The following is a 26,989-nucleotide window of genomic DNA, read 5'->3' on the forward strand; positions in this document are numbered from 1 at the left end:
GGTTTTGGTATCCTACAATGCTGCTCCGAATAACGGCGTGGAGCGCCCCAGGGGAGGCGGCGTGAACGGGCCTCTCCAGGTGGAGTGTCATCTGTTGTAGTGGGGCGCCCCTTTACCGTTTCAGTTGCCATTCCGTCCGTTTTTGGTCCACTGTGTCAAAAGCCGCAATTCAGCTGAGTTGCGCCCACTCTTGCGGTGCAGCGATAGGCGGCTGTCACAGGACTCTCAAAATGGCGGCAGGCTGTTTCCTTTTTGGGCCTGGTCCACTGAAATGGCCCTGGGACACCTTGGAAATCGGACGCTTGTCTGCTAGGTCTTGGACCTCATTCTCGAAAGCGTCCCCTCCGCCTTGAGAATTCATCAAAAGTTTTGGGGGCTCCGACTCCTGCAGGCTTCCGGTGGGGAGCGGCTGCCATGATTGCTCGCGGAATGACCACGACTGAGCTACGAGATGGTGGTGCTTTCATGCTGACGCCAGCTTCAGTCTGAAACATCCAGAAACAAGGTGGGGCTTTCATCGTTTGGGGAAAAAAAAAAGTTTTCATCCTATGAAAAGTGTTGTTTTTAGGTCACATGATCAAGCCTTCCATCATTAGGAAACCAAAAGTAAAATGAACCAATGAAAAGTTTTATAAACAAGTCACATGACCTGTTATGCGGCATAGGGTGTAAAATTAGGAGAAAATACGTTGGCACGTGAGGCGGCGTCAGTAGCGGACCGATGTGCGAATAGGCCGAAGGCAACACAACGCGCCAAGATCTGGATGGCACCGAGGTGGTGTCCAGCAAGTTGCAGCACTGGTGTGGCCATCCTACAATGCTGAAAGTCGGCATGGGGCGCCCCGTTGGCCTGTGAGTTTGCGTCAGTAGCGGACCGATGTGCGAATAGGCCGAAGGCAGCACAACGCGCCAAGATCCGGATGGCACCGAGGTGGTGTCTAGTAAGTTGCCGCACTGGTGTGGCCATCCTACAATGCTGAAAGTCGGCGTGGGGCGCCCCGTTGGCCTGTGAGATGGCGTCAGTAGCGGACCGATGTGCGAATGGGGCCAAAGGCAGCGCAACAATATTTTCTGATTTGAAGACACCACAAGGCGCTGAGATGCCAAGATCCGGATGGCACCGAGGTGGTGTCTAGCAAGTTGTGGCACTGGTGTGGCCATCGTACAATGGTAAAAGTCGGCGTGGGGCGCCCTGTTGGCCTGTGAGATGGTGTCAGTAGCGGACTGATGTGTGAATGGGGCCAAAGGCAGCGCAACAATATTTTCTACTATATTTTCGGAGTAGAAGACACCACAAGGCGCTGAGATGCCAAGATCCGGATGGCACCGAGGTGATGTGTAAGTTGCGGACGGATGTGCGAATGGGGCCAAAGGCAGCTCAACAATATTTTCTGAAGAGAATACACCACAAGGCGCTGAGATGCCAAGATCCGGATGGCACCGAGGTGATGTCTAAGTTGCGGACCGATGTGCGAATGGGGCCAAAGGTAGCGTAACAAGATTTTCTGTATGGAAGATACCACTAGGCGTTGAGATGCCAAGATTCGGATGGCACCGAGGTGATGTCTAGCAAGTTGTGCCACTGGTGTGGCCATCGTACAATGGTAAAAGTCGGCGTGGGGCGCCCTATTGGCCTGTGAGATGGTGTCAGTAGCGGACTGATGTGCGAATGGGGCCAAAGGCAGCGCAACAATATTTTCTGACTGACACCACAAGGCGCTGAGATGCCAAGATCCGGATGGCATCGAGGTGATGTCTAAGTTGCGGACTGATGTGCGAATGGGGCCAAAGGCAGCGTAACAATATTTTCTGTATGGAAGATACCACTAGGCGTTGAGATGCCAAGATTCGGATGGCACCGAGGTGATGTCTAGCAAGTTGGTGTGGTCATCCTACAATGCTGAAACTCGGCGTGGGTCACCCCATTAGCCTGTGAGATGGCGTCAGTAGCGGACCGATGTGCGAATAGGCCGAAGGCAGCACAACGCGCCAAGATCCGGATGTCACCGTGGTGGTTTCATAGTTGAGAGGCACTTCATCTGCAGTGGGGCGCCGAGATCCGGATGGCACCGAGGTGATGTCTAGCAAGTTGCTGTACTTGTGTGGTCATCCTACAATGCTGAAACTCGGCGTGGGTCGCCCCATTAGCCTGTGAGATAGCTGTTCTTTGGATTTGGGCCTGGTCCACTAAAATGGCCCTGGGACACCTAAGAACTCGAACGCTCGATTTTTTTTTCCTTTCCTGTACATGCAAAAAAAGGTAAATGCCCGGTATGTTACACGCTTCATCTGCCACGATGAACTCTCCAGAGGAACCGAAAAAATATATAGTTGTGGTAACTATACCATGCATCGTCATATGGAGAGGTGGCACCAATTAATTATAGTGCTGCATAAAAGAGAGATTTGGAGGAGAACCCCTGACCTGCTAGTACATTCATCAAAGAAGTGGCACTGAGAGCTTCAGAGGCAAGGGAAACGGTCCCAAATATTTAGAAGAACTTTGGAAAGATTAAAATGACATGTTTAGATTGTGGTAAATTAATTTCATGTGGGCAGATGAGTGTTACTCTAATAAATACAGCATATGAACATCATCATAGTCGATGGTTGGTAGAGACATTTTGACTATATCCTGGACCTGCCCGTCCTCGCCCAAAATGGCGCCGGAATAAATGGGACTCGTAACTCCTTGTTGTGTACTGGTTGCAGAACCTTGAAATCACGAGATACGTATGCAGTTTTGAAGCACATGGCGGGCGGGGACGAGAATTGATTGAATATTTCGACATCCCTATTGATATTAAGTTCTGATGTGTTATTGATTACTGTACTGTTGAAAATTCGAATTAACGTCACCCATGGTACTTGCCCGCAAATGTATATCTAGATAATTTTATTGTAACTGGCACTGTCGTATTTTAATTATAAAATGTACGTCCACCGATTCCGTAACTGTTAGACACCTTAGTTTTTGCAACCTAATGGCCCGCCCGTTACGTTCCTCTACAGTGTAAATGTCTATTCATCATATACGATTACAGTTTGCTCCGTGGCAGGCCCACGTGGTTATAGGCTCGTATTTGTATAATGAAATTTTCACAATAAAGGTTTTTAAAAGAAAACATGGTAGTAGTGTATACATTGGTAAAGTTTTTAATAATAGTCACTGTTTTAGAATCATTAAAAGGCAAGTGAAATAAAGCAGACCAATTACATGAAGGGTAAAAGGTATAATACGAAGGAACGCAGTAAAGATAAATGGTCAAGGGCTGTTGTGTTTTCTACTCCTGCAACATAAAGTGATCGATAAGAATCTCATATTCAGGCGTATCGGCGACTAAGACAGCAGGTCGACCCTCTTTTGCTCAACGGCTCCGTCATGGGACGAAGAAACGCTCTTTTTCTCGAAAAAAGAATATATTTTACTTGCAGGACAGTTGTAAAATTTCCGGGAAAGTACATTAGCCTGGAACATTATAACATATATTTAAGAGAAAATAATGTTTGGAAGTAATTAAAAGCGTAATTTTTAGGTGATATGACCAAGGCTTTCATCATTAGAATAAGAAAAGTAAAATGAACCAATGAAAAGTTTTATTAACAAGTCACATGACTTGTTATGCTTACGTTACGCGCTGCGCGCCCCGGATGACTTCCGGATGCGCTAACGCGGCGCGTCATATGACGCATTACGCGACAACGCAGGTCCAGAATATAGTCAAAATGTCTTCACCAACCAGCGGTCGAAACACAACCCCTTTCAGCAGGCTAAATAGTTCTGTTAAATGACAACAGAAAGGACAGGCAACAAGAACCATCAGTCAAAGAGGGGAGGGCTAGTTCTTCTCTACCGGGTTACATTGGGGCGCTACCGGAACTGATCGAATTGGTAGTCTACAGTGTTTCTGGATGTTTCAGACCGAAGCTGGGGTTAGCATGAGAGCAGCACCATTTCGTAGCTCCGTTGTGGCCATTCCGCAACCAATCATGGCAGCCGCTCTTTATCGTTATTTTGGGCGGGGTGGGTGGCGGAGCCGAGCTGTTTTGCAGCCATCATTGTGTGGAGTTCAGTTCATCTCACTAGTTTTGTATTTGTCATGAGGGGTTGTTCCTAATGTTTCTATTTTAGCGAGGTCAAAAAGAGATCCCATTAGTGGCCTACTGATTTTGCTCGATTCCTTTTCTTTTTTTTTACACGATTTTTCGTTATCTGCAAAGACTAAACAGAGTATTGCGACTCTGTGTTTGTTTGTAAATAGAGAATGAACCAAAGAGAACTAATTCTAAAACAGTAAATACTTGGATAAGAATCAATCAAATGGAGAGAGAAGCAGGCACGACGGATTACAACGGGGGCAAAGGCCTGCGTTAACTACCTTTCACTATCTGCAAAGAGAGAGTACTCCTAATAGAAATGAGGGGGGGGGGGCACCATTCAAAGCAGATCAGTGTGCATAAACACGAAAATGTTTTCACTTACCACGTACTTGACATTCGACAGCTTATGATATTTGCTATTAAAAAACCATTGAAATTCACTGAAAAAACCATAGGTTATAGACCATATATAGTTAGGAATTAGCATTTACAAAACCTTGAAAATTCACTGAAAAAACCATAGGTTATAGACCATATATAGTTAGGAATTAGCATTTAAAAAACCTTATTTTACTCACACAAAACCATTGAAATTCCATATATAGTTAGTTGCACTAACTATATATTGCGCACCCGCAATCCACTGCTGATGATGTCACATATTACATCATTCATGACATGGTCAGTGACATCACTGATGACATCACTGATGACATCTCAAATGACATCACTGATGACATCACTGATGACATCTCATTTGACATCACTGATGACATCTCATTTGACATCAATGACCACATCACTGATGATATCATTCATGTGACAATACAATGCATCTCCTCACATTTTAATATAACCTCTGTTTCACCCAGTGTTAAAAACAGAGTATAATTTTTGAAACCATTGACACACCAATAGTAGTTACTACATACGTACTCACTGATTCCTACGTCTACACACACATTCACTCATTCACCCATACAATCATTCATACATAGAATCACTCATGTTTAGAACACTATCATATGCACTCATACACCTATACAGACACTCACACTCTGCCACTCATCCATGGAGTTACTCACACACCTAGTCAGTCCTGTAAAGAATCAATCACACTTCCATTTTCTACTCTATACAGTTAAACATAGAGCACCTTACGTTTTCAACCATATACTAACACATACTTACTCTCTTATACAATCATTGATACAAGTACACATTGATCTGTACAGAGTCACACACCTCCCAGCCAGCCACACACACACTCAGTCTCCCATGCAAATACTTGGGCAATCAATCAATAACCCATATAGTTACTCATATAGCTACTGATCAACACATGCAGCAGTTTACAGAACAACAGACATAATGATGCACAAATTAAGACAGTTTAGTCACTAACCCATGCACTCAGTGAGACACATTTAATCACTCACTCATACGTTCAGTCATGCACCTACTAAATCCTTCGTCCAGACACTTATACATCCACTCATTCTTCAATATGTAAGACATATTTTAACTTTACAGAAACATAGTCACTGGATGTTGTCATCAGTGATGTCATCAGTGATGTCATTTGAGATGTCATCAGTGATGTCATCAGTGATGTCACTGACCATGTCATGAATGATGTAATATGTGACATCATCAGCAGTGGATTGCGGGTGCGCAATATATAGTTAGTGCAACTAACTATATATGGAATTTCAATGGTTTTGTGTGAGTAAAATAAGGTTTTTTAAATGCTAATTCCTAACTATATAGGTCTATAACCTATGGTTTTTTCAGTGAATATATATATATATATATTTCATGTTGAGCAGTTGATCGATGAATGTATTTATTACCATAATGATTAAAACTGAATAACTCCTTACAGTAGTCCATGTCCAGATAATAATCTTCATTGTCCAATGATGCACATGAATTAGGATAATTTAACAACTGCTTGAATGTCTCACCTCTTTTTTTCTTGCTTCTTTTTTCTTGGTTTCAGAGCTTTCTTCTTTACTGTACCTTCTGTCTCAGTCTGGAACTTGAGTTGTGTCTTCACTGGACGAGTACTCACAGTATCCCAATGTGTGGATCTATACGTTCTGAAATCATTGTGGATAGTTCACACTCATTTCAAGGAGTCACTGTCAGGCTCTGGTGTTCTGGAAGCAAAGCCACCTTCCACTAACTTTACTAGGAACCTTTTAAAATCAACTATAAGGTTCACTACCATATTCCTTTTGTATTTGTCTCAGAATATCTGGTAATACAGCTAAAGAAGTTTCTATGCTGCCTAGTGATATATGTATCTTTACAGATGGTACCATACCTAGGGGAACTCACATAGTATTCTCTGCTTATCATCTGCTATATGAGGATAGATCGTTTCCGATTGATTAGTCTTTGAAGTGATTCACAATGGAATATTGCCTCTTGGTAGGCACTTTAACAATAAATCCATTCATATTCTGTTGACTAATCATCTGCACAGAGGGTCCAAACTGCACAAATTTTGAAAATTAAGCACACAGCTGAGTAGGAAGAATTCAAAACCTATTTTGCACTCAGCCGTCATTCAAAATAGTCAGCAAAACGAAGATAACAAGGTCTAAGGGGTTTCTTTTCTTGGCAGTAGCTTAGTTGTGGGGTAACATTGAACACAGACACCACTTTTCTGATTTCCTCTTCTGTCATATTTGTGCCTTGTCTTAACACTGTGCATTACCTATTTCCTTCTCTTCTCTATTGGATGTTTTACTTGCTCCATTGTATATTTGAATTCTATATGCGCAAAAGGCTTGGATAGCTGAAAGCATGCAATAAAAATCTATGATAGGGGAATTCAATCATAAATATTTCACTGAGATGCAGGACTGACATTGTTAAAGTTTGATATAATGTAAAATGTTATTGATGTTCAAATTGAATATCTTTTGATACCCTGGATTGTACAAGCAGTGCTATGGTGGTAGTGATGCATTTTGCGTCATACATGTATAGCTTTTCTAAAACATCATCCTCATTTTTAGATTTCAAGGGTTTCCCTATTGATAGACAGTTAATGACATCAGTGAAATTTCAAATTTTGATGTGGGAAATATACAAAATATAGTTGTTCAATATGAACATCAGTTTTAAACATACCTCACTGAAATGTGCACCTAGATTAGTCACTTAGTTCATATACACACCCATATGTAAAAACAAATGGTCCATGTAACAATTACTAAACTATTATTAAACTAATATTAAAATGCTAAATAAAATGCTAATTAAAGTAATAATGAAAGTGTTGATTGTGCATACAAATGCTACATAAATAATACATTTAAATAAATCCTAATACTAACAATTCAAATACAGTAAATATGAAAACAAGACAGAATCACTACTATTATAACACAAATATAAATGTATGTATATTCTCTGAAAAACAGTGTTAAGCAGTATTATTTATAAAATTAACCTAAACACTTTGTTGTATGGCGTTTTAGGATTTGAGCGAAATTTCCCAATTCATGCCCCTATATAGGTACAATTCACATTGCCCTAATATAGGCATAGAAATCATACCCATATTTAGACATAGCCCATGCAGTCCAAATACAGGCATGGCTACTTCCACCCGTTTCAAAAAGCCACAACGATTTCTTGGAAAAATCGGCTGAAGCAGTCAGAGACATCCCCTTGCTTGAATATTGATTTGTCCAAGAACTCATGGAGTTTTCAAAGAACTACCATTCCATTGGGGTTCTTTGATGATGTTATTATGCCCGGCTTTACGTCAAACTAGGCACCTTCAAGGTATAAATATGCCTACACTTGCCCTAGCAAACACACAGTGGTTCGGAGCAGCTCGACTATCTACTTGCCCGACGCAGCTGGCTACAGCAAGTGCCAAAGTAAGCCAACCCTCCAGCTGACGCACTGATCAAGAGGCTGCATTTCTCTCGGCGAGAATCCAGCTCCAGTGTTTCCAAGCTCCCCTTGCGGGGTGTTGGGAAATCGAGTCCCGAAACAGAGATACCAGACCTCCTTCATTCTAAAACCAAGGTACGGAGCTGATTAGACCCTAAGAGAAATCTTGGATAGATTCTTGACAAAGAAAACTAAACCTATGCTACACCACACTTACTTCTTCCCTCTTACTAGACTTAGGTTAGGTACATTGGGGTAGGCGTATTTTAGAAGCACCAGTTAGGTACTTTAGCCTTTGTTATTTATGTATGTATATTTATATGGCTTAGAAACCATACAGTGCTTTTACAGTATTATTTTATAGTACTCTTCTTGCTGTACGCATTATACTTTGCAACCAGTATTACGATTGTAGCAGTTCACTTTACTTGCAAGAGAAAGAAGCCTGTTCAATAAATCCTTTTATTGAATACGCCCGTCTCTCTATTTCTCTGCACCTCTGATGAAACGAAGCATGCACGATTGACTGAGTAAAATATCTATCTATTGTTTCCACGACTCTGAAGATACGTTTATTCTTGGGGAAACAAAGTTCTCATGGTTATGCGGTTGTCAGAAACTAATCCCTTCTAGTTTATTCGAGAACGTTTCTAGTGACCTCTGAGCTAGCTGGCATTCACAATTCAGTTTAATGTATTCGATAGAGATCTAGTCGACCTCAGTCCTACATCAAATCTATAGGATATATTATTCCAATGTTCAGAGCCTATTGGGAATATAGGAACTACACTACAACTTAAAAACAACAAAAAACCTCTGAAATTGATGTGTTATAAGCACCATCTTCAACCTAATGCAACAGTAATTGCAGGATTTCTTTGATTGAAAATAAATGAAAATGGATTAAATTGTTAGTAGACAAAAGATGAGGAAAGAATGAATTATTTAGACGAAAAAGTATAATTTCAGAAAAAACATCCTTTGATTTGATATACACATTCTCTTTGTAGAATGGAGCGATTGATTAACCTGTTCGGTGCTAGGTGCAGCTAACAGTGTCTACCGATTGGAATGAGAATATTCAGGGTTTCTTTAACTTTCATGAATAGAATGCTGATAAAACAATATGTAATAGTACCACCTTGCAGTGCCATTATTACATTATGATTATGAAACCCATTTTTCACCTGGACCATTAGAATATGTTGCACAATTCAAATAGACATGTGAAGTATTTTCCATATTTAATGAGCTGTGTTTGTATGTTTATTAAATAGTAGCAGCTGCCACTTTGTAGTTATGGTTAACCATGAAAAGTCATTTTTTTGATTTTGGCAGTCACTTGGCGTACTTAGCTGAGGTCTGAAATGCCCATTTTCATGCAGATTCTTGCAGGGAAAATCAGTTAAAGGGGGTGGGTGGATGAAAAAAGATTTATTTTCTCATTTTGGCTCCAAGGATATTTTACATGCCCTGCAATCCAGACCACTGAATGTATTTACACCAAACTTGCCATGAAATTAGAACTTTACTCAAAAAGCATTGGTTTGGTATAATCTGCTCGGTAGTTTTTGAAATGTAAGTTTTAAGACTTATGTATCTATACCTTATGGGATTCGCAGATCCTTCACGAGTGGGCAAAACAAAAATAAAAGTGCAAAATTTCTCTTGTGATGGTGAGGCATGGGCCTAGTGTCCTGAACAAAAAAGTAAAAGACCATTAAAAGGGTATGGGTGGCACAAAGGGCATCAGAGGAAGTAATTAGAGAAAAGAAAATCACAAAATCCATGGATTGTTTACAGCATTTGCAGAACCCCAACACATAAAATAGTGGTTGGGGTCCACAGTGGAGGTTAAAAATTGCATCATTAAAAACAATTACATTTGCTGAAAAAAACGGTTAAAAATGTAGTTATGGTTCTGGCTCAAACGTGCAAATTCATAGTCATAACTTGTGCCACCTACCATGCCTCACACACCAATTTGCCAAAGGCACACAAATGAAAAAAAGAGTTTTCAAGAGAACAACTTTGGTATGGTGTATATTGTGTGCGCTGGTAGTCATAACTGGCTACTTTTAGTGTTTTTGTATGTTTAAGCCAGAACCAGTACTGTAATAGTGTTTTAACTGTGTTTTTGTGAAGTGAACATAAATAAATCTATTTTTAGAACCCCATTTTGAAACTGTGCTAGAAGTCTTGCATCCATTAAGTACACATGCTCAACTCTGACATCTGCTGGTGATTATTTGATTGAAGTATGAATGGTTGCTCTCATGGTCTAATACAAACTCTTAGGGGCATGTGTTGGGTGTTGAGCAAGCTTTGAACTACCATGCTGAACTAACGTCTCATCCATCTTGATTTGTTTCCTTTTGTTCTGTCTTCTCACTTCCTCTGCCTGAAATGAACTCTTTTTTACTTTGGACAACTTAGTATCTACATTCCTAGAAGGCTCAAAACGCAGAAACCCACCCCTTTAAAAAAATTAAAGGGAGCTTATTTCTACCATGTTGATCCTTCTGCATTTGCAGTCTGTTTATAAAAGAGCTCAATTTAAAACAATATAAATAGTTCATCTGCCACTCACCTTCAGATCTGACTTTCTCATCATTCAGTTTCCACACTAGCCAGCCATCGCAAATGTTTGCTCATGGGAGATTTCTCATTTTCCCACCATGTTGAAGTGACAGACTGATTGGTAATCATCTTCTGTGCTATTGTCAGGCTTTCTTCTTTGATTCAATGAGTTGACCACTACCGAAGATTCTGTGAAGAAATCTAGTCTGACTTTTACAGAGCATTGCCAGCATTTAGCATGTCTGTGGTAGCTAAGATTTTCACATTCCTTCATTTTTTACTCAGCAGTGGAAATACAATTGTTAAAGCTGAATACTCACTGCTAAAAAAAACGTAGTTTTCTGAAGGTCACAAATTTTGAATCTTCACAGGACAGGCTCTGCTTTCTGTTTTTATGAGGTTGATAAATTAAGTACCATAAATTTGGTAGCAGTAAAATCTGTTATTTACAGAACTTGGAAACATCAGTTGTAGCACTAAATTACACAGGATATTACTATTGTTGTTAATAATAGTAGTAGTAATATTAATAAAAACAACAATTACTTTATGGCATGTTAATTTTCACACTTAATCATAAACCAGTTCTTTATTGTATATACTAAAAGTCTAATTGACTTCCAGACAATTTTGTCAAGCAATAGGTTTGCCAACATTATGGATATAAACAAAATAAAGATTTAGTAAAATGTATGTTTTACTCATGCTTTCTGTGATGTATGGTAGCAAAACCAGTATTTTCTGATTCTAATGTATAGATAAGGCACTGCTTAATATAGACACTTATGTTACATACAGCTACAAGATCTATCATCTAGAAATGTGAACCCTTATAGACATCATCATGGAAAGATTGGTGTGTGTATAAGATATGCCTCATTCTACAGTGTTCAGACCATGATATTTTCAAGCTAGAAAACTATAACATTTGGGGCACTTCTCTCCTTGGATTACAACAAGTGTTTCGAAATCTAACTAATCTATGCAGTGTAATATGAAATGGCACTTTTAATTTGAAAACTGAAACTTTCAATTACGTTCCAAAATACATAACTTGCATTTATACAGGCATTCATGGTCCAATTTGTTTCTCTTAAAGAATGAACACAAGCCATTACAGAAATGTCTTCTGACTGTAAGTGACAGAGCCTTTGTGTACAGTTCAAATGCCTTTGTTCTTTACTTCTTGTAAATCATAGAGAGCTGAAACTGTTACCTTCGCAAGGGCTATTAAGGCTTTGTATCAAGCATTTCAGAAGCAGACAATCTTCCCTCTGTTCTGATGCTGCAAGACTCTGTTCTGTCTGTAGCCTCCATAATTTCCAACTGCCACATATGCCAAGTGTATCATCCCAGAATCCTGAAACGCAACATCCATTTTGCTGATCCCACAAAATGGTCATGTCTTGTTTGGAAGTTCAGTAAATACAATATCTCTTTTTAAAATCTTCTGTGCGTTGGTTCCAGTACAGCGAAACATAAACAATTCAATTTACATTGCCATTATAAGCATTTAGGTTCAAGTCTAGTGCTAAAATATTAAAAAGGTCTACACTTTTAATGATGCTACAACTCATTTTTGTGTTACAATGTTGTCGCTATCTAATTAATTTAAAATTAACCTTGTATCAGTATTTTGAAGTTTAATGTCTGTCACTATAATCTTTATAATTCTGATTTTTTCTTTTAGATTTCAGAGAATTTTTACTTTGACTTGAACTCTGAACAAGTTAAAGGAATGCTCCGCCCTTATGTGCCTTCTGCTGCCATTAGCACACTGGCTAGATCTGCTGTGTTTTCCATTACATATCCTTCTCAAGATGTGTTCCTTGTAATAAAGGTAAGGAGGTTGGAGAGGCTCATGTGGAAACACCAAGTTCAATTCACCATTGACTAAATATCTTTGTATGGTCTTGAGGTCCAGGTTCATTTCTGAAACACATTCTTGAAAAACAGATACAGTGATCAACCTTGAAACCAGTATCACTTGATTCAAGTGTTGAAAACATACATCCTTAAGCACGCTTGAGATCGAAAGAAGGCTTTGAAGACAACTCAAAAATTAGTACAAAAATTCTAGAAAGGAAGCTGAAGTAGAAAAGTTAGAAATTTCATCTTGAGTGCGAAAAATGTAAAGAAAAGAAGAAAAACCCTCAATGCCGAAACTACATTGTGAATTCAAAAGAAAAATAGCTTCCAAGGAGCTTTAGCTTCCCATAAGAGCTCTTTCAAAATGGTATAAAGATCAAGAGAAGGTGGGGAGACCCTAAAATCTCCCTTATATCCCTTGACTTATACCTATCCCTAAACCCTAAAATCACCCTTATCTCTTTATCTCTGTCCAAACCTAAACTCTAAAATCACCCTTTACCCCTCCTGACACCTAAACTGCGTTTTTAAAATAACATAAAAAGTATGGTATTAAAAGCAAAAAGATTTACCTGTGTGGTATTGTATTGCGTGTTAAAGGTACAAATACTGGGGGGAGGAGCCTAGCTCGCGGCCGTAATGGTCGCCCTTTAGCTCGGCTCCCGCAGCCCTCCGTCCTGATTGCCTATCCTGTCTTCCATCCTGTCCGGGGACGACACATTTTTGGGGCATTGGAAACATAACGGCTTGTTTGTACTTACCATCCGACCCCGGGGTCTCGGTGTGCAGTGGCTCCGGAGTTGTGGCCTCTGAGAGATCGGGGCCTCTGCGAGACTTGGACCGGGACCTGGCCGGTGGGATCCGACGGCTCTCGGCCCTGGCCGAGAGCGAGAACCAGTGTTGGGAGCCGATGTGCGAAGATCCCGGCGATCCTGACCCGGGCCTGCCCTGGTGGCCGCGTGGCCGACGTGGGTGAGAGGGCCGGGGACCTGAGTCTGTGGGGGGGTCACTCCCCGCCGCTGCTTTGTCCGGCGGCCCTGGTCCTCGGGGCCCGGACTCCGCTTGATTGGGGCACCGGTGCTGGTGCTGGCGGAGACCCGTCTCGGGCAGACATCCATTTGGCGTCGAGGCCGCCCTTGCTGGGACCCCCGGAGCTTGTAAAGTCCTACATTTGAGAACTGTTCTTTCCGGGGGTCTTGGTGAGCGGCGATTGGGCTGATTCACGAAATGGCGGCCGACCCTCTGCAACGAGAATCACCCTGTGGCGGCGGGCCCGTGTTGCCTATTGGTGTGGGGAGCGGATCTGGTGGACGTGAGCCGACGGTCAGAGATATCCTGGAAGCCCTGAGATCCCTACACGCTTTCCTGGCCCTGGGCGTTTCGGTGGGTACGCCACGATCTGCCGCCATTTTGGGCGGCCATTTCTTCTTGTCGCCCTCTTGTTTCGAAGACTTCATTGCCTCGCCCCCCTCGAATTGACTTGAGTGTGTCCGCCACTGATCGAAGATCATCTAGTGTGTCGGTGACTTTGGGGCGCCCTGCTTTTCAAGGTTCGGACCCCGGGGACTTGGATGCTGTACTGCGACCCTGTTCGACATTGTTGCCTGAAACTATTGGTGGACTGCCGAATGTGCCTGCTTCCATGACTTTGCCTGTGTCTATACTTGGGGCCACCTCGCCTGCTCCAGTGGCGCAACTGAACTCCTGTTTTTCATTGCTCGTGCTGCGATATTTGATGCATCGATACTTTCTGTTTGGACTATTGCTCCCTTGTGGATCTATCTACCCCCCACGTAACTATGCTAGTCACCATTCCACTCGATTACATGCTGATTTAGTACTTAGTATGTGGTTTTACATTGCCATGTGGTGGGTGGGGTTTGTCGCTCGAAAGGGTTGGGGGTGAAATGTACGACTTCCGTTTGATTCCCGGTATACGATTTAGTAGCATAATTGTTTTTAATCGTGGAAAGATGGGAGGTCCCCTTCTCCTAATGTTTTGTGGCACGTGATGGGGTGTCGTCCTGGTCTGTTTTTGATTGTGCTTGTCTGGTTGGGCGGAGGGCTGCGGCCGCCCGTTCGGATTATGGTTATTCTGCTCCTCCCTTCTGTCTTCTTTTCTCTGCTTTTGTTGCCTTTTTGTCTCTTTCTTCTCTCTTACTTCTCGCTATATTTCGGGTTCTGGTTTAGGGGGACAGGCACGCTGTTTGAAGGGTGGGCCATAGCCTTCTACAGGGGTGCAGGGTGGGACGGGTGGGTTGGGCTCTATTTCTTGTTTGTCTTCTGGTTCTATGGCCCTTTTGTATCTCTTTTTCGTGAGGCCGCGTCTGTCCCGACCTCCTGTGGTGTGTTTCGGGTGGGGGGTGTGGCGTCGTTCATCCTCCTGCTATGTTTCGGCTGTCTTTCTCCCCGATCGCCATACCCCCACTTGGGCCGCTACTCCTTTTGTCTCCTGTCTTCCCGCCACGGGGGGCCTGTGTCGGCGTGTCTTCTTCCTTTCGTTTTTTCATATTTTCTTATTTTCCTTTTATTGTTTTATTTTGTCTTCCCTCCATTTTCCTCTCCCTTCCTCTTCCCCTTCCCCACTTCGTCCCCCCCCCCTTTTTTTCCTTCCTGTGTCCCAGAGGTTATTATGACGGGCTGGTTTTGATGCATTGTTTTTCCGATCCCGCTGTTCTGGCTTGGTAGTGTCTTGGGTGGCGGGCATGTTACGATGATAATGCTCTGGGGCTGATTGTGTCTCACGTATCCTGATTTTCTTGAATGCACTGTATTGTCCCCCCGATATTTTGCCCCCATGCCCCCTTATTAATGTTGAGGTTGGTTTGGGATATCGGATGCCTCCGTATTGAAAGTGAGCCTGTCATATGTCTTCTCCCCATATTATAAAATTAAGCCTTATTTACTCCTGTGTTTTAGCCCTTGGGTTTCTGTAATTTTCCCCTTCTACGATTGTACGGCCTCTACTGTGTGTTGATTGATTATGTAATATTTGCCTGGTGACTCCTGATTATTTTGCACATTGCGGCCGGCCGGCTTGGTTGTAGGCCTCGACTTGTCTTTCCTTTGATGTCAATAAAGGTTTTCAAAAAAAAAAAAAAAAAGGTACAAATACTTGCCTACATGGTAGATACCTGCATAGTACCGACTGTGTGGTAAAGGTCCTGTATGATAAAGGCTGTTTCCCATTGTTGAAATCTGCATGTCATTGCTCAAGAATTTTATAGATTGCATCAAGGGAGTAGGCATTATAAACCAATGTCCACATTACTTCCAATACCCGATGTACATGTTATTGGCAAAACTGTGCATTCCTGTCTTACAAAGGTAAAAGAAGGTGAAAAGCTAATGGCACCTTAGTTGCAGAGTACAGGAGCATGAAATGTTAAGCCATAACAGGATTAGTATTGCATTTTCCTACATTTTGCGGGATTTGATCATTGCACATCTAAAATACACCCCAAAAGGGTTGGAGTCAAACACAACAGAAGCCAGAGTTGTGGAAGATGTGAATCACCAGTGCTGCTCAAGGCATAATCCTCCACAAATCACCTAACAAATGTGCTTCTCTGAACTCTGTTGCATGTACTTACGTGTTCCATGAATATTAACTTTGCTTTGATGTGATTGATTGTTCATCATGCTCTTGTGTGGTGACCAAATCAAATGAAGCATGTTTTTCCTCAATGAAAGAGAGAAATAAAAGGCAAACATAACCGAGCAAGGTAGAAAGCTTGGTTGTAGGCCCTGCCAAGGGGGAATGCTTTCTGCAGACACATTCTGTGGGCACAAAGCTGTTACACCTGCAATTTGTCTGTACTTATGTAGCACGAGATGCACATTGAATGTGCCACAGTTGTTTTGTTCTATGACCCAATGCCACATTACATTTAGGTTGCACTGAATAAATACAACTCCCTGCCTATTATTATTCTAATAATATCTCCCAATTTTTTTTTTCTCAGTTGGAAAAAGTTTTACAACAAGGCGATATTGGTGAATGTGCAGAGCCCTATATGATTTTCAAGGAAGCGGACACAGCAAAGGTAATTCACGTGTTTTATCTTTGCTTATTTTTCTTGTAAGCCCTCATATAAATGTTTTACCTTTCAAGAGAAAGTTTCAAAGATAGCTGTAAAGTGTTGGCAGTGTCAGCTTAGGAGCTGACAGGAGAACAGAATGGGTGAAACAGCTGACATCTTAACATCTAAAATTGATTTCATTCTTTTTACTTTACGATGAACAAAAACTCAGAAATTCATGTTAAAAGCACTATGATTTGAAACCCAAACAAAACAGGGAATTTGCCGGTTATTTATAACTGACATAAGTATAACTTGCACTGCCATAGATTTCAGATACGATCAGCAGTGGCGGTGTGTCCATTAGGGTGCTGGGGCGTTGACCCACAAGCCGCGCCCCCAGTTCCCTCAGCGGCTCTGTCTGAACTGACAATGCATGTCAGTCAGCATGACACCGGACCGCCCACCCCCTTCAGAGTTTGAAGGGGGTGGGCTGTCCGGCGTCATGCTGAATGACTTGCATTGTTAGACCAGCGGTGGCGCGCAGCGCACAGCAGCACAGGTGCGCATGTTGGGTTTAGGTCGGATAATTTTTCCGACCAGCCCAGTCATGCGCACTAGTGTTTGATCTGGCTGGCGGCTGCGCATTAGGAGAGCGATGGTTGATCAACGCCGCAACCCTCGGTTTCCTAATGGGTGGGTGGGCGGCGAGTATCCTTGCTATGCCAATCCTGGCACTGCTGGAGCAGCGTCAGTATTGGTTTAGAGGGGTTGCCGCCAGTGAGGCGGCTGTTCCTGTTTAGAAGAAGTTGAAGGCGCCAATGCGGGACCTCGGCCCAGGACCAGGTCAGGTAACTTTTCTTTTTATTTAATTTTAAACTCCACCCGGCCCTTCCCCTCTGCAACCCCCCTGCGAGTATTGCAACTGAGCGGCGACTGCTGTGGATACCTATTTGCTGTAGTTGTGGGAGGCTCCTACTGGTTCTTGCGGACATTCTGGATTGGAGTTTCGGAGTATACCTAAAAGCAAATATGACTATTTGGACACCATCTGTAGTTTATATCTCGCTTCTTCTAGACATGTACACAGTGTTATCTGTGCTGCTAACCAGTTCTGGGTAATGTTGTTTTATATGTGGCACTCCGCTACTCTGGCCCTGGCTATATAATTACAGTAATAATAATAAATAAAAGTTCAGCAATCATAAAAAAGCGGTGCTGAGCTTAAATCGTTAGCTTCTGTGTGATCCCCTTCAGCAATGTTGCCAGAATTTCTTTGAGACATATTGGACCACAAAAATAAACAAGCAATTGCAATGCAATGGTCTCGGCATCATTAAAGGTAGAGCTATTGTCATTGCTCATGACATTTTTTTTCTTTAAATCAAAAATAAATGGGCATTGTCATTAACATTGCCAATACACAGCACTCTGCACTCAACAGCACACAATGCTCTGCACACTTGCTCTGCACTCACTGCTCTGCACACTCACTACTCTGCACACTCACTACTCTGCACACTCACTACTCTGCACACTCACTACTCTGCACACTCACCACTCTGCACACTCACCACTCTGCACACTCACCACTCTGCACACTCACCACTCTGCACACTCACCATTCTGCACTCACCACTCTGCACTCACCACTCTGCACTCACCACTCTGCCCTCACCACTCTGCCCTCACCACTCTGCCCTCACCACTCTGCCCTCACCACTCTGCCCTCACCACTCTGCCCTCACCACTCTGCCCTCACCACTCTGCACTCACCACGCTGCACTCACCACTCTGCCCTCACCACTCTGCCCTCACCACTCTGCACTCACCACTCTGCACTCACCACTCTGCCCTCACCACTCTGCCCTCACCACTCTGCACTCACCACTCTGCACTCACCACTCTGCACTCACCACTCTGCACTCACCACTCTGCACTCACCACTCTGCACTCACCACTCTGCACTCACCACTCTGCCCTCACCACTCTGCACTCTGCACTCACCACTCTGCACTCACCACTCTGCACTCACCACTCTGCCCTCTGCACTCACCACTCTGCCCTCACCACTCACCACTCTGCACTCACCACTCTGCACTCACCACTCTGCACTCACCACTCTGCACTCACCACTCTGCACTCACCACTCTGCACTCACCACTCTGCACTCACCACTCTGCACTCACCACTCTGCACTCACCACTCTGCACTCACCACTCTGCACTCACCACTCTGCACTCACCACTCTGCACTCTGCACCGTGCACTCTGCACTCTGCACTCTGCACTCACCACTCTGCACTCACCACTCTGCACTCTGCACTCTGCACCGTGCACTCTGCACTCTGCACTCTGCACTCTGCACTCACCACTCTGCACTCACCACTCTGCACTCACCACTCTGCACTCACCACTCTGCACTCACCACTCTGCACTCACCACTCTGCACTCACCACTCACCACTCTGCACTCACCACTCTGCACTCACCACTCTGCACTCACCACTCTGCACTCACCACTCTGCACTCACCACTCTGCACTCTGCACTCACCACTCTGCACTCTGCACTCACCACTCTGCCCTCACCACTCACCACTCTGCACTCACCACTCTGCACTCACCACTCTGCACTCACCACTCTGCACTCACCACTCTGCACTCACCACTCTGCACTCACCACTCTGCACTCACCACTCTGCACTCACCACTCTGCACTCACCACTCTGCACTCTGCACTCTGCACTCTGCACTCTGCACTCACCACTCTGCACTCTGCACCGTGCACTGTGCACTGTGCACTCTGCACTCACCACTCTGCACTCACCACTCTGCACTCACCACTCTGCACTCACCACTCTGCACTCACCACTCTGCACTCACCACTCTGCACTCACCACTCTGCACTCTGCACTCTGCACTCACCACTCTGCACTCACCACTCTGCACTCACCACTCTGCCCTCACCACTCTGCCCTCACCACTCTGCCCTCACCACTCTGCCCTCACCACTCTGCCCTCACCACTCTGCCCTCACCACTCTGCCCTCACCACTCTGCACTCACCACTCTGCCCTCACCACTCTGCACTCACCACTCTGCACTCACCACTCTGCACTCACCACTCTGCACTCACCACTCTGCACTCACCACTCTGCACTCACCACTCTGCACTCTGCACTCACCACTCTGCACTCACCACTCTGCACTCACCACTCTGCACTCACCACTCTGCACTCACCACTCTGCACTCACCACTCTGCACTCACCACTCTGCACTCACCACTCTGCACTCACCACTCTGCACTCACCACTCTGCACTCACCACTCTGCACTCACCACTCTGCACTCACCACTCTGCACTCACCACTCTGCACTCACCACTCTGCACTCTGCACTCACCACTCTGCACTCACCACTCTGCACTCACCACTCTGCACTCACCACTCTGCACTCACCACTCTGCACTCTGCACTCTGCACTCTGCACTCTGCACTCTGCACTCTGCACTCTGCACTCACCACTCTGCACTCACCACTCTGCACTCACCACTCTGCACTCACCACTCTGCACTCACCACTCTGCACTCACCACTCACCACTCACCACTCTGCACTCACCACTCACCACTCTGCCCTCACCACTCTGCACTCACCACTCTGCACTCACCACTCTGCACTCACCACTCTGCACTCACCACTCTGCACTCACCACTCTGCACTCACCCCTCACCACTCTGCACTCACCACTCTGCACTCACCACTCTGCACTCACCACTCTGCACTCACCACTCTGCACTCACCACTCTGCACTCACCACTCTGCACTCTGCCCTCACCACTCTGCACTCACCACTCTGCACTCACCACACTGCACTCACCACTCTGCACTCACCACTCTGCACTCACCACTCTGCACTCACCACTCTGCACTCACCACTCTGCACTCACCACTCTGCACTCTCCACTCTGCACTCTCCACTCTGCACTCTCCACTCTGCACTCACCACTCTGCACTCACCACTCTGCACTCACCACTCTGCACTCACCACTCTGCACTCACCACTCTGCACTCACCACTCTGCACTCACCACTCTGCACTCACCACTCTGCACTCACCACTCTGCACTCACCACTCTGCACTCACCACTCTGCACTCACCACTCTGCACTCACCCCTCACCACTCTGCACTCACCACTCTGCACTCACCACTCTGCACTCACCACACTGCACTCACCACTCTGCACTCACCACTCTGCACTCACCACTCTGCACTCACCACTCTGCACTCACCACTCTGCACTCACCACTCTGCACTCACCACTCTGCACTCTCCACTCTGCACTCACCACTCTGCACTCACCACTCTGCACTCACCACTCTGCACTCACCACTCTGCACTCACCACTCTGCACTCACCACTCACCACTCTGCACTCACCACTCACCACTCTGCACTCACCACTCTGCACTCACCACTCTGCACTCACCACTCTGCACTCACCACTCTGCACTCACCACTCTGCACTCACCACTCTGCACTCACCACTCTGCACTCACCACTCTGCACTCACCACACTGCACTCACCACACTGCACTCACCACTCTGCACTCACCACTCTGCACTCACCACTCTGCACTCACCACTCTGCACTCACCACTCTGCACTCACCACTCTGCACTCACCACTCTGCACTCACCACTCTGCACTCTGCACTCACCACTCTGCACTCACCACTCTGCACTCTCCACTCTGCACTCACCACTCTGCACTCACCACTCTGCACTCACCACTCTGCACTCACCACTCTGCACTCACCACTCTGCACTCACCACTCTGCACTCACCACTCTGCACTCACCACTCTGCACTCACCACTCTGCACTCACCACTCTGCACTCACCACTCTGCACTCACCACTCACCACTCTGCACTCACCACTCTGCACTCACCACTCACCACTCTGCCCTCACCACTCACCACTAAAAATACAGAAAGCGGACACCTCCCTGTTAGAATCCTAGGGAAGAGAAGACGCGCCCAGAGATGACCACGTGAGCTCGTTCGCATGGGGAAGGAACATCGCTTAATCTTAAATACCATGAAGTGATTGTACTGTGGAAGAACGCCGCTACTCGGCCAGCATGGGCTCCAACTTGTTAAGCTCTTGAGATAACTAAATTAATTAGCGTGAATGCCCTTGTGGGAAATCAGCCCATTCTCTTGTACAAGCCGCCCGTGAATACAAAGAGAACACAGGCTACCTGATGTACGGCAGCCAACCAAAACACCGGCGGAAAGCAATTACTTTCCGTCAGGACCGTACACTTCTCATAATAAGCGCCAATGGACGCGACATAAAGCAATCTGCAATGCATCTTTGTTCTGCGAAATAACCGCTCGTGGCCCGCATCGCTATTGTTTAGGCACTAATCAAATGCTACAGCTGGCTGCGCCGCACGACGCCAACATAAATAAGGTCGGCACTTTCACACTCACCCCTTGCATGCAACCATTGTAACTCCACAGACCACACTTTGTCCCCAGCAGTCTCTTAGTATCGCGGCCGCCCCGGAAGTCAGGCACGGTCGCCTGTGACGGGGGCGGGGCCACGTTCAGACCGGAAGAGGAGGCAGGCGGAGTCGTTGCGTCTCGCGGCCCGGGGCTCCTGTGAGCGGTGTAGAGCCCCTGGGCCGCGCCAGCAGGAGTTTGGGCGCCGCGTGCTGAGGTAAGGTAAGTTCCAAAAGGCTGGAGCGGGATTGGTGCACTTGTGTGTGTGTGTGTATGCTCGTGTGTGTGTGTGTGTATGTATGTGTGCGACGGTGACGGCGGGGGGTGGGAGGGGGCCTGGGTGCACTTGTGTATGTGCGCGCGTGTGTGTATGTGTCAGGGGTGGTGTCTGTATGTATGTATGTGCGTGCGTGCATGGGCGCTTGTGTGTGTGTGTATGCGCATGCGTGTGTGGTGCTTGCGCTTCCCAGGAGACAGCGCCTGGCCACAGCGCGCGTTCCAGTTACAAATCGCCTCGAAGGATGCGCGCGGCCGGGACTGTCTCCTGGGAAGCACGCTCGGTGACATAAGATCTCGGCGGAGACGCGCTTCCGCGCGTCTTTAGCCGAGACCTAAAAACATATTTGAACAGCATCCAGACTATGCATATTTTTTTTTAAACAAAATGGTCCCCACTGGAAATCCTGACATAAGGCTATTACAATGGTTTACAGACATATAAGCTGTTAAGGTGATATGACTGAAGTAAATGCTCATATGCTACTATCTAGATTTTGTTTAAAGATCTTTGTCCATAGATGAATTAGGGAGCCATTATGACAGATACTTTTGGCAAAATATAATAAATAAAGAATGTGGTGGGCTTAGTGTGATGGAAATGAAGTGGGGATGAGACAAAAGTGTGGTTGTGAATTTAGCCGGCAAGGGCTGAAGAATGAAGGCAGCAGTGGCTGGGTACGTTAGTACATGTGAAAATAAATATATTAATTTCCACTGGTGGAACAAAGTAGATTGAGGCACATTTTAATTGGAAAAATGTCATGTAATAAGGAGTGGTGAAAATGGTCTGAAGGAGCAGTAAATTAAAGGAGCAGTAAATTAAAAATGGGAGTAGGAGAATTCGATTTGTGATCACTTCAATGTTTGCCCAGCATGCATAGACATTCAGGAAGGGCGCACAATACAACTTTGCTTTCTAAAATTTGCTTGAAAGTGCACCATTTGCCCACTCTTTTTTCAAACATTTCTTAGGTTGTTGGGGCTCGCTCACCACAGTACACTCCAACTAAAAGTTTACGCCTCACCACTTTCAAATGTCACCAGCAACCAATGGCGATCAGTGATGTAATATGTCAGGTCATAAGAAGGGCATCACAGCAGAGCAAGTTATACATAACATCCGTTATGTATAACTGGCAAATCTTCCATTTTTTTTAGTTTTTTTTAAAGGGTAGTGCTTTTTCACACAAACCCACAAATGAATTTATTTTTCCTGGTTGGAAAAGATAGGTAGTCTGCATTGGTGCTGCTGTTCCTGTATTGTGTTATGACAGTTTTATATTGTGAGAGGTCTGCCATATCTGAATCTCTTTTACTTTGTACATAACCTACATAACAGTTCTTAGTTTTCACAAGAAGCAAGCTGTCTACAACAGCTGCCACTAGGCATCTTTCTAAAACTTTAACGCTGCCAGAAATACCAACAAAACCGCAAAGAAGAAAATCTTTCAACCTTAAAATTGTACAGACTTCACTTCCACTAGTCAGGAACTTTTAACTTGTTAAACAACGTATAACTTCTAAGTTTATGTTGTTAAAGAATCATGCCACTATCTTAGGAGAAGGAACATGGTCTCAAGGGTTTAACCTTTCTTGTCTTCCCTTGTTTATCTGCCCAAAAAGGTTCACTGTAGTCCCGTCTAGTATTTTGGAAAATGTTATGACTTAATAAAACTGAAGTAATCTTATATTGGGACCAAAGCCCAGAATTCTGATATTTCACTGAGCCAAAGAAGGCCAAAGGATTTTGACTTGTAATTGCTAACATCATCAGAACAATATCTGCCTCTGGTAAGTGATGATGGTTGTGAGAAGTTGGCCTGGTATATGATGTTCACTATTCTAGTGAGCACCTTGCACCAGTCCAAACAACCCTTATGGTGATGGTTGTAAAGTCAACCTTATAGACCAGCTATCCTAGGGGTAGCATGGACAAAAGCAGTCTTAGGCTAAACTCAAGAGGGCATGTGAAGCCAGCTGTTTTACCAAATGCAAACCTTTTAATACCAAATGAAAGGACACCACACAGGTTATATATTCAAAATATATATGTATTTATTTCTAAATCAATCCTCTGAACTCTTTATGAGGGCAGAGGCACAAGCGCATAACAAGTAACTCAATATAACCTACAATAAGTTGCACAATATGGATAGGCCCTGGTGGCCCGCTAAACCATATACTAAAATAGTGGTATAAGAACCACGTCACGAACAATGGGAGGGCCTTGGGAATCGCTAGGACTACACTGGACTAACAGTAGTTAGGAAGCAGGAGGCCCACGGGATGCGGGTGCAGAGTCTAAATGCACACGCGTGCACACATAGAAGTCAATGGGTGCGTAAAATTAGAAAGTTAAAGATTTAGAAGTCTTCCGACTGGACTAGGAACTAACCACTTGAAACTAGGACACTAGGAGAGTTAATCTTCACAGGAGCACCGCAGTACTCGCGTTACCTCACCCACAGGAAGCGGGTGCATAGGTCCCAAAGTGTGTCGGGTTTCGTCGTGGAGTTCTATGGAGCCTTGGAGAAAAGATGCTGCATGCGACCAGGAGAGAAGAGTCCGGTTGGATCCAAGGGCGGATCGAGGATGAAGAGTACCTGAAAGCAGAGGGGACAGAGTCTGGGTCACTAGCCAGTGACCAGGATGGAACCAGGAAGGAACCAGGCGATGTCGGGGAGCAATCAGGTGATGTCGCGAAGCTTGTCTCTGCTGCCACGTGGACCAGGAGATGGCAACGATGACCAGGACTTGGGCACGGACTGTCCCACGAAGGCTCTCGCTGTCGGCGGTGTCGGCTTCCGGATTGGAGTCAACAAGCCTTGGCAAAGGCAACCCACGCAGGATTGTAAGCGGGCTTCTTACTCAGGCCAGCAAGGACTGAGGGGCTTCTCCTTCGCAGGGAAGCAAGGCCTAGTCTGGAGCAACCAGACCAGCGGTGTAGATTTCGGGTTTCGTCGTCAAAGAGGCCACTAGCCAACGGGCCAGTGACCGGACAGACGTGTCGAGCAGGAAAATGCAAAAGGGCCCCACGCAGCACTCGGTGAGTGTGAACAGGTGATCTTTGGTGCAGTCAATGGTCGGCGCTGGGGCTTCTCAATCCCCAATGCACAACTTCGAGGGTGTCTCAGAAGCTACACGGAAAGCATTTCGCTGGCTTTCCAAGATGGCCGGTCTCACGTCTCGCGTCGCCTCCACGGGTCTCAGCTTTGCTGTGGCTGTGGATCGGGCTGAAGGAAGTCTGGAAGTCCGGGTCTTGTCAGGCTCTGTGTTCGGGCTCCGGCGTGAGCAACGACAAAGCAAACCGTTGAGCCCTTGATGGTGTCTGCTTGCACAGGGTGGTCACTCCTTGACCACAAGGGAGATTCTTCAGTCTTCTACGTCGAGTAGGATGTCGAAGGTCCATAGTTTCGTATCAGAGTTTCAGTCAGGATAAATCTAAAGTCTTGGGACTCAGCTCCTACCTATGTACCAAATCTTGGGGCTGGATTACCTGCTAGGTCCCTCCTGTGGGTGGGACCCAGGAAGGGGGTGGTTACACCCCTTTTCCTTTGTCCAGTTTCGTGCCAGAGCTGGGGCTGGTGTGCCCCAGCACCGGTTTGAACTGGACTATGCATGGGACACCTTGCGTGCCCCAGGCAGTGTCTCATTTCAATCATCCCTCCCTGCCCCAATACACTATAGCCTGTCTGGGGTGGTGCAAGCACCTCCCTGTGACTGGAAACCTATTGTCCAAGCCTCCCTCGCTGGAAGGACTCCCAGCAGCAGGAGGTCAGACTTGTGTCTGTGGCAGCAGCATCCATTTTGTGATGCTGCGGCTCTGGTTAACTTTAACCGGGATTAATGGGAGTAACATGTCTTCTCCCTCTAGAAGGGTGGAATGCTACCCCCGTCGCCAGAACTGGCGAGGGGGTAGTATTCCAAAGCGTATGACACCTTACACGACATGTTTTGATAAAGCCAAACCAAAGTTAGCATCTGACTGCGAGGTTCATAATGAGTATATGGTATGGCAATATCCTAGAACAGCTATAAGGACATGGTTCCGAAAGCTGCAGACAGGCTCAGCTCCTGCTAGAGCATCATCTCACATAAAACCAAGCACTCTGCCTTCAGGATTGTTAAGGCCTGCCATAGGAGTGACTTATAGGTGTATATGTGTCTAGATATAAGGTTAGACAAAGGAATACTATATCTAAGCAAGGGGTGATTACACGACCTTGCCCCAGCTGAGTGATCAGCCAGTTGTGTCAGTTTGGATGGCCAGCCAGGGGTGGCAAAAGATATGCTGCAGCCCCTGGTAGGCCTTGGGTGCACCTATGCCCTGGGTACCTATAGTACACTGAACACGGACTCATAAGAGTGACCCAAATCCAAATTGGTGATGTACCTAAAGTACATGGTGTGAAATGTACAGAGAGAACAACAGGGCTGTGGGTCTGATTAGCAGGCCCACAGCCTCATTAAGTCGAAAACCAGTGAAGCAAAAAGCAAAAAATGGGGTGACCATAGGAAAGCAGACCCTACTCTCCTACAATGGTGACTTTAATAAAAATTCTGATTATGAGAGATCTACAGAAAGATCCCAAGTTATGTAGTAGTGGAATCATTTTAGATGTGGGCCTGGTTCTTTTACTCGTTGTCTTCCCTCAAATCATGTATCTATGACTTACTCATCTGATCCAAATTATGTAGTTGACACCAGATCAGT

General features: G+C 45.3%; 1 protein-coding gene across 14 annotated transcripts in view; it reads left to right on the forward strand.

Moving 5' to 3' along the window:
• The window catches only part of DOCK7 (dedicator of cytokinesis 7), an 870,736-nt gene that overhangs the window by 262,758 nt on the left and 580,989 nt on the right, over positions 1-26,989 (forward strand). For all 14 annotated transcript variants that reach the window (XR_013603568.1, XR_013603571.1, XM_078669468.1 and 11 more), the window contains exons 9-10: positions 12,290-12,439; positions 16,434-16,514. Coding sequence is in view for 12 of the 14 variants with exons in the window: in XM_078669468.1 (XP_078525594.1) it covers positions 12,290-12,439; positions 16,434-16,514 (231 nt within the window). In the remaining 2 variants the exon portion in view is untranslated. The remainder of the gene's footprint in view (positions 1-12,289; positions 12,440-16,433; positions 16,515-26,989) is intronic.

Source organism: Lissotriton helveticus, chromosome 1_2, assembly GCF_964261635.1.
Source record: "Lissotriton helveticus chromosome 1_2, aLisHel1.1, whole genome shotgun sequence".
Lineage (NCBI taxonomy): Eukaryota > Metazoa > Chordata > Amphibia > Caudata > Salamandridae > Lissotriton > Lissotriton helveticus.